The sequence below is a fragment of the Entamoeba invadens genome (assembly GCF_000330505.1).
Source record: "Entamoeba invadens IP1 unplaced genomic scaffold scaff_1105074724957, whole genome shotgun sequence".
NCBI lineage: Eukaryota > Evosea > Mastigamoebida > Endamoebidae > Entamoeba > Entamoeba invadens.
In genome coordinates, this window is record NW_004191594.1 from 99,509 (window position 1) to 107,757 (window position 8,249).

The window sequence follows — 8,249 nt, forward strand, 5'->3', positions numbered from 1 at the left end:
TAGTGCCACAGCAGAAGCTAGAGATAAAAAGCAAAAAGAGCCATCGGAATAGTAATAAACGAAAAGTAATTGAATTGTATCTGATTGGTTACTTTTATTTCTGTTCTTTAGCTAACACAAGTCAAAATGGTGTTGCCACGTATACACAAAATAGATGAAAACAATTTATTAAAACGATAAATAGCTGTTTTTGTCTTGGTGGTAATGCTGTAAATGGCAAAAAGATATAAAAAACAGTTAAATAAGCGAATAGTAAATTAATAGTAAACTGATGATATTTTGGTAGTACAGTGCAACCATGAATAGAATGATTTGCAATCGCCTTACTAAGCAAAAACTCAGTGGTTACGCTGAAATAGAACAGTTGGTCTGACTCGGAGAACTGGAGTATACTCATTTGATCCATGGACTCGTCATACAAAAGCGCGCGGAATTACCAAGTGTGTGAACAGTGTTTTATGCTGCTCCTGTTGAACAAATACGCCGAAATCGAGTTCATGCGAAAGAAGAAGAAGTCGACACAAGCACTCCCTTTTCTTCAAGTTAAAACCATTTTTTTTTCACAATACGACTCAATCGACTTTGTCAACTTAATCGAAACAAAGTGTAAGGGGATGATGGAATCGGAAATTAAAGGCGGACTCGCACAACACACAGCACAACGGAGGTATAACTGCAATTTACTCACAGAGTCACTCCACCTCTTGATGGATATTTTGGAGGAATTTGGTTTTTATTTCAGTAACACACTCTCATCGGGGAAAAACGGTACAATTAAGGCAGAAAAAATAGGGAAGATCGGTATAAAGGACGCAGTGTTTTACGAGGACGTCATTCGCGAAAAAGGGCAAATATTAAATAAACTTGTATGCTCAAAACTCGAGTTTGCCGAGACGTGCCACTTCGTGGTGTGCTCCAGTGAGCTCCAGAGCATCTTTTCTTGCCCAAATTTGTAAATTACTTTCGATTGTTCATCATGTTTAGCAACAAAAATTGGTTTGAAATCGCCAACATTTGTGGTTGTTTCTTTAGTTGCCCAAGTTTGTTCACCTAAATGTTTTGTCTTGGGTTTTTGCTGTTAATCATTGTTTCCTTTTTTTTTTCCACGTTTGAGTGTGTTTAGGTAATAATTAAATTTTTGTATAATAATTTTAAAGGAATAATTTAATAATTTAATAATTAATTTACTTCGCAAAAGTTAGGTGAACACACTTGCATATTTTTTTCTTAATTTCACATATTTTGGAAAACACCAACACTTTGAAAATATAAAAACACAGAAAGAGGGAAAGATGAGTCTCACATCAGACCAACGGATTTCCTATGACGAGTTTATTCATTACATCCGCAACAAGGAGGACATCCACACTCTTTCCGTTTTATATCTTTCACCAGAAGTCTCTTCCATTATCAACTCATCGAAACTCTCTTTTTCAAACCCCAACACCGCAATTATCAAACTTTCTCCGGCACTCCAGAAGTTATTTTCACTTCCTCAAGGTGACGTTACTCACCCACTCTTCAAAGAGGTTGACAATGTAACAGTTTTCCGTGATGAAGACGACTCGGTACAGTCGGTTTTGGCCGACAGCCCGTCTCCGTCCGTTTTTTCCCAATTTTTCCCCGCCTTGTATGCGCTCCCGTTCCCAAAATGCCCAATCTCTGTTGTCACCTTGTCGTTGTGGATTTGCACAAAAATTGAAAAAATGCTGACGTCATTGCACAAATCTTCAACAAATATTCCCCTTCCTCGAACCCTCAGTGAGACTCTTCGTGTTATGCAATCACAGAACTATCTGTCGAGGAACTTACTTTCGTTTTGTACACTCATCATCGGGCCTCCAATTTCTCTCAATCTCAGAAATTTGCTCTGGCATGGGTTTTTAGAGGAAAGTGATATTTTTCCGTCCTTTGGCCTTCTTGTTGTTTTATATCAGTCGCTTGAAAAAGAGTGCCAAGTCACTCTTGATTTCAAAAAATTCTCTCCTCAAATGGACGAATTTTTCAACGCAAATTTTAAAATCCCTTTTGATGTATTGAAAGGAAATATTGAGGAATGCCCATTACTTGATACGGTCAGAAAGAGAGAAATCATCAATTCATTTACTGGCGAGATTGAAATTAATGGAACGAGCGGACAGTTAAGCGGAATTTTTAGACTTGTTGTCGAGTTGGAAAACTTGCTCCGAGTCGCCTTTATCGCGGTGAACGATGTCGAAACGATGTATGGACAGGCTAACTACTCAAAGTACTACACAACAATGGACGTGCTACTACAAGAATTTGTAGTGAGTAATTCAGGAGGGCTTATCGTCAATAGGCCGTCGACTATCAACGAAATAAAGGCGTCGAAGTACAAGAATTCTGCGAAGTTCAGTGATATCGAAACGCAAAAAATATTGTCAGAGGAAAAAATAACCAAAAAGAAAAACGTTCTTATCGAGGTGCTGAGTGAAAAAATTGTTGGGATACTCAATGATGTATTTTTGTACGAAGGAGGAATCAAACTCAGAGACTGCCTTTCCCATGGAGAGTATACAATTGAGGAACTTCCCAAAAATGTAGTGGACGTTTTAGGATTCCTATATTTTGTTGTAATCGAAAAAATGGATAACTGGTTTTATGGGAAGGTCAAAACATGTGAAAGATGCGAAGAAGTTGTGAATAATGTTTTTGCAAGAGGCGTCATGTTCCACCCACTTTCATATTTTATTAGAATGAAAAATGTGTTTTTGGAAAAAATCGAAAAAACAAAAACGTATTTGGAAAATTTCGGTTTGAATGACGAGAAGTTTGAAGATTACAAATCTTACAAACCAAAAAGACTGCTTTCGCTCAACGTCAAAGTCGAATGTGACAATTTGTGTACTGCTCTTGAAAGAATAGAAAAAAGAAATGACATTTTTGGCTCTCCATTATTTTTGTCGAATGTTTGTTTTAACTTATCTTCACAACACTTACAATAAACGTTTAATGAATAGATAAAACAAGCATCTCTTCTTGTAGAAGAGTTGGAAAAAATAGTTACTTTTCTGGAGGAAACGCACAAATGTTTGACGACTTCTGTGCTCAATGGAACAATCAAAAGACGCCAAGAAAACGCGCTTTTCAAATTTCTTTGTTGTCGACAAGAAATTTTCGATATTCTCTCTTACTTTTTAACTCTTTCTGAACTCGTTACAAAACGAATTTCCGACAAAAAGGTGTCACAAATACTCAAACCAATTCTAGTCTCTTCGACAAAACTTCGTTCTCTCTTCGACAAGTTTGCCTTTGAAAATTATCCCGATGTTGTCGACCCACTCATGGTCACACTTTCTGCTTTTCTCACGTCGTAACACAATTGATTACACAGATTAAGAACTATTACTTTAATAAACCAAACTATCACATATTTTTATTTTTACAAAATAGATACCATGTTCTGTAAACTATATTTTTAAAAAAGAGTTTTATTAATAGTTATAAAAAGCAAATTTAATCATTCTACTTTTAACTTAAAAAACACATTTTCTCAGTGATCCATGTGTTATTCACTCAGGCACACCATCGCAATACTTTGCACCAACCAAACATGAATCGAAGGATTCAATTTATTACTTACATTTTTTTTTCTTTCTACTTATAAAACCCTAAATTGCAGCTCGAGGCAAGCAATCAGGTATTCGAAAACATGAGGAATTTATTTCCGTTCGTCTTCGATGTCGCTTTGGGTTCTTATTTTTTCAAGGGCTTCTGACAAGAGCCCCAAGTCGAAGTCCCTATCTGTGACTGCCCGAAAGAGTAAGTTATTATTCAAGACGTAGTCGAGGACTATTCCAGTGATCCTTGAACACTCTCTCTCGTCATTTGTTAGTTGTTCTGCCATTGGGTAAAAAATTTCGCCGATTTCGTTTTGAAACGGCGGGTTGATTTTGATCCATACGAAGAGCAAAAAGAGGGAAACTCTGTGGAGGACTTTATCGTCGATTTTGTCCAAAAAACAGAGTGGGAATTGCTCGAGTAAAATTGAGACTAAAATGCTCTCTTGTATCGAGTCGTTTTCTCTATAGAACCACATTATCTCATCAAAACAGGAGGTAACCCGTTTTGTGATTTTCTCATAGTCGCAGTGAACGTTTCCACGAGCGTCTGCGACGCGAATGATATCTCGAAGTGTACGCACCTCGCTATGTCGTTTTAAATAGTTTAATCTCCCCAGTGAAACACAATACCCAATACGTTCTAAGACACTTGCACTATTTGAAACACCACAACTGATAATTGTTTCTTTAATCCACTCAAAAACAGGCTCGCGCTTTGCAAGAATCCCACACTTCCTTTTTTTGATTTGGTCGTTGACGTTCCAAGCAAAGACTGCTACCTCAACTAAATAGTAAATTTCTTCAGTGTGGCGAAGCGCGGAAAGAACCGTTGGGGAAAAGAACTCGGTCAAACTGGCGTGGACAAATTCGGCCTTCCGCTCGTTGAAGGTCTCCTCCCGGATGAAGGAAAGAAGGTCCGAAGCACTCTCCGGTTGAGCCATTTTCTATTTCCAGTTTACCATTTTTGAGATGAGCGTCGAAGTTAAGTCATCCGAATGATGAGAGTTCTAATATTGAATATTGTTCACTATGTGATGTAGATAACTTTTCATAAGGTTGATAAGATATTGGAATGACGTGATGTAGAGGTATGAACATTTTAATGTGGTATTATTCCAGTCAACAATAGTCATTTTTTGAAAGAAATCTTTTCTTTAAAATTTTTTAATAAATTTGTTTGTAATTTTCTGGTTTTCATCAAAAACTTCTGAAAATTAATTATTATTGGCATTTTCGATTCAAAAGACTAAAAACACAAAACTATACTATAGTTTTTTTAATTATTTTAAATATTAGTAAAAATGTTAGATTAATTCAAAAAATGGTTTATTTTTGGAGTTAAATGATCTTTAAATATATTTACAAGTATTATAAAGTATAATACAAATAATTCTTTTTTTATAAAATTTACTATTTGTATAATTTACTATTAAATATTAAATACATACTAAAGAAATTAAATAATTGTTGAATAAAAATATTTTTTATTATGTTCTTCTTTTTCAAAAAAAATATTTTTTTATAGTTCATAATTATAAAAAGAACTATAAATCCAAAAAGTGGCATGACACTCCTCATTCTCCTTCTTTTGTTGTCACTTACCACAAGTAAATTTCTTCGAGAGTGTGCGTACATAGACTCTGAATGTAAAGTAATGGTTGGTTGTGAATACTTTGAGATAGGGAGTTGTTTGGTTCGTACTGAAGTCGTGAAGAAGTCGAACATCACAAACTTTATTTCTTTCAAATACACTGTAGATGAGAAGACAATTCGTACGGATATGTACAATGGCGTCTCCGACTGTTCAGTTGCTGACAAGAAGTACCACATGAGTGACTTGACTCCGCTTTCCTTGGGGAAGTGTGTTGATTCAAAACAGCAAGGCTTCAAAGAGATAATGGATGTGATTGAAAGTCTGGAAACTGATGATAAAAAACCGATTGCGTATTTTACAAATTCGTCTCTTGGATTAGAAGAGAAAGGCGAGTGTAAAGGAGTTTCTGTGATTGAAGGGATGTATAGGGGGTGTACTGTCTTCCCAGACAACACATCTGCAATGTACAGAATTCATAACGGCGATCTTTTGTGTGAATCTTTCAGTGATGATAGATGCATGAAATTTAAAGACATTATTCTTAAGCAAAAGTGCGAGACATGTTTCACTGAGAAATTACAGGACGACACTTTCCAGTATAGAAATTTGCATTGTGGACTCAATTTTCTCAAGAAAGACCAGAAAAAGGTCGAACTTTGATACAATTGCGTCTTTATGTCTTTTTTGATTTTTGAGTACTTTTAGTGTTAAAATAGATATTATAATAATAATTTTGTTCTCTATTAACACATCCACATACAAATTATTTGAAGCTTTATCGACGTACTGAGCAATTATTATATTGTGGAACTGCTTGTGTTTTTAGTTAACAAATTCTATAATGTTGACATGTTTAATTATATAATATAAAATTTGTTTTATTAAAGACAGTTTTTGTTTTCAGTGTTCATGTTGTTGAATACAAATGTATATAAATGAATATTATTGATATTAAACGTTAAAGTGCTAAACTTTGTATTTGAAGTAAATACAAATACAATTGAAAACAAAAGAAAAAAATTCTTATTATTTGACTTCAACCACTTTGTTGGTTTTTAACAAATAAGTTTCATAAATGAAAAAACCACCAAACAGAATCAGTGATCAGCGAATTAAATCGTGAGAGTGATTGAAAATTTTGAGAAGTCAAAGGAACTGGGATACATAATATTGATGCTCCCAATAGTGTTGTTTTTAGTTGTAATTGTAGTCCGATCAGAAGACTTTTTTCATCCATACCTTCACAGTGGAGTGATGTTATCTCGAATGAAAATGATCAGATACGAGACTAAAAAAAGAGAGAGGAAGTTGTTGAAGATAGAGAAACAAGAGAGAAAGCTTCAAAATGCATTGGAAGTGTTGTACAATGATTTGAAGATTGCTGTTGACAAGAGGGATAGACTATTTGTTGAGTCCCAAGTGGTTAAGTTACAACAAGCCATAACCAAACTTCGAATGGAGAAGAGGAAGCAACTTCGCTTATTAAGAAGAGTAACAGATAAAATAGCTTCACCAGACAGAGATAGAATCGTGAGAAGTACAGGAGTAGATTACAGAGTTGGTGTTGAACGTACCAGCCATTTAGAAAGAGATTTTGAATATAATCAAAAGGTACTTCATAGATACATTAAGAAGTATGCACATAAATATGCAACAATGGCTGCTGAAATAGCAACAGCAAGAATGAGAGAAAGGTACAGGTCTCGAAAATTAATTAAAAAATTCCACAACAGAAGATCAAGAAGAGCCCGTGCAACTCGAAGAATATATAACAAAGTATATAAAAAGGTAGTAGACATGATAGAAGATGCAACAGCAGAAGGTGTTGAAACTGAAAAAATCCCAATGGCGTGCCATGACGCAATTGAACACTTTGCTCGAAAACTCAGAAAGAACTATGTGATTTTGGTTGTTGGTACAAAGAATGCAAAGAAGGTCAGTTCAGAGTTGAACAAACACATTTTACTCAAAGCCCTTCATAAAGTCAAAAAGCATGTGAAAAAGCATTTGGGAAAAATTAAAAAGGTATTCACCAAGCCACACAAAGCAATTCAAAAACAAACCGAAATTAATGCAGCAGAAAAACAGAATCAGAAGTCTTTACAGTCCATTGGCGTTCATCATGACCATTAATCAATTTTATTTGCTCTGTGTATAGTTCAATTTATAATATTTTAATTATATGTTATTAGTAGTGGATGTCCACTTCCAAATTATTTTTTTGTTAATATTAAACTATAAATAAACTACTCACTAAACCAATAACATTTTATTAATAATTAACTTCTTAATATAGAATTACAAATAATTGAACATAAAGTTCAATAAACGGGTTTTGTACCTTTTGCATTTCAAAAAAAGAAGAATTTTTTCCATTTTTAAACACCGATTTAAATGAAAAAAGAAATAGCACAAAGGAAGGGTTATTACGATGTGACAAATATCCATGTTGATTACAACGAGAAAATAAGATGCAACACTTCAAATCGATTGAATGTCTTCCAAAAAGATGGACTAATAAATCGGGAAGGAACTCCAAATATATTATTTACAAGGCGAGTTGAGTCATAAATAACTAAAAGGTATAAAACGCAGTGCTGTTATGATTTGTGAACCAATTTGGTTCAATAAAACTCGAAATAAAATAATGGACGCGATTAACAAGAGAGTCATTTTAGACAAGCTTTTAAAGATAGCAGACTACTCACAAGAGAATCCTTTCTGGCAAACGTCGTCTCAGATGACTTTAGGTGTAGCGGAGAATATAGTGATCCAACAGGCGTACAGCCGACCCGAAAATGAGTTTGTTTGAATCAAAGTTGCAGCACTAATTTTAGAGTATTATTTTTGAAACAATATGAAAACAAATGAATAACGTGCAGCATGTATTTTGTTCGTTCTCAAGTAGTTGTACCATACGGCGCAACACGATTTGTTGAATTAGTTAACAAGCGTTACATGAACTTGTACAACCCATTCATTGTGAAGTACAATTACATCAAGGATAAGAAAGGGGTGGATTTATTTGAGAGTGAAATGAACTTGTTTGGCTTTAACAAATGCGCGATATG

At 34.6% G+C, this 8,249-nt stretch overlaps 5 protein-coding genes across 5 annotated transcripts; 4 read left to right on the forward strand and 1 right to left on the reverse strand.

Moving 5' to 3' along the window:
* Positions 1 to 404: 404 nt before the first annotated feature.
* EIN_375190 (hypothetical protein) lies at positions 405 to 956 on the forward strand (the record flags this gene model as incomplete). The annotated part of the gene is made up of 1 exon (XM_004182732.1): positions 405 to 956. One exon carries the CDS (start codon positions 405 to 407, stop codon positions 954 to 956), a length of 552 nt encoding a protein of 183 aa, XP_004182780.1.
* A 336-nt stretch (positions 957 to 1,292) lies between these two features.
* On the forward strand, positions 1,293 to 2,966 carry EIN_375200 (hypothetical protein; the record flags this gene model as incomplete). Its single annotated transcript, XM_004182733.1, has 1 exon — positions 1,293 to 2,966. One exon carries the CDS (start codon positions 1,293 to 1,295, stop codon positions 2,964 to 2,966), a length of 1,674 nt encoding a protein of 557 aa, XP_004182781.1.
* A 716-nt stretch (positions 2,967 to 3,682) lies between these two features.
* EIN_375210 (hypothetical protein) lies at positions 3,683 to 4,525 on the reverse strand (the record flags this gene model as incomplete). The annotated part of the gene is made up of 1 exon (XM_004182734.1): positions 3,683 to 4,525. The coding sequence occupies one exon, from the start codon at positions 4,523 to 4,525 to the stop codon at positions 3,683 to 3,685; it is 843 nt and encodes a 280-aa protein (XP_004182782.1).
* Positions 4,526 to 5,148: 623 nt separating this feature from the next.
* EIN_375220 (hypothetical protein) lies at positions 5,149 to 5,838 on the forward strand (the record flags this gene model as incomplete). The annotated part of the gene is made up of 1 exon (XM_004182735.1): positions 5,149 to 5,838. One exon carries the CDS (start codon positions 5,149 to 5,151, stop codon positions 5,836 to 5,838), a length of 690 nt encoding a protein of 229 aa, XP_004182783.1.
* A 513-nt stretch (positions 5,839 to 6,351) lies between these two features.
* On the forward strand, positions 6,352 to 7,311 carry EIN_375230 (hypothetical protein; the record flags this gene model as incomplete). Its single annotated transcript, XM_004182736.1, has 1 exon — positions 6,352 to 7,311. The coding sequence occupies one exon, from the start codon at positions 6,352 to 6,354 to the stop codon at positions 7,309 to 7,311; it is 960 nt and encodes a 319-aa protein (XP_004182784.1).
* Positions 7,312 to 8,249: the final 938 nt, after the last annotated feature.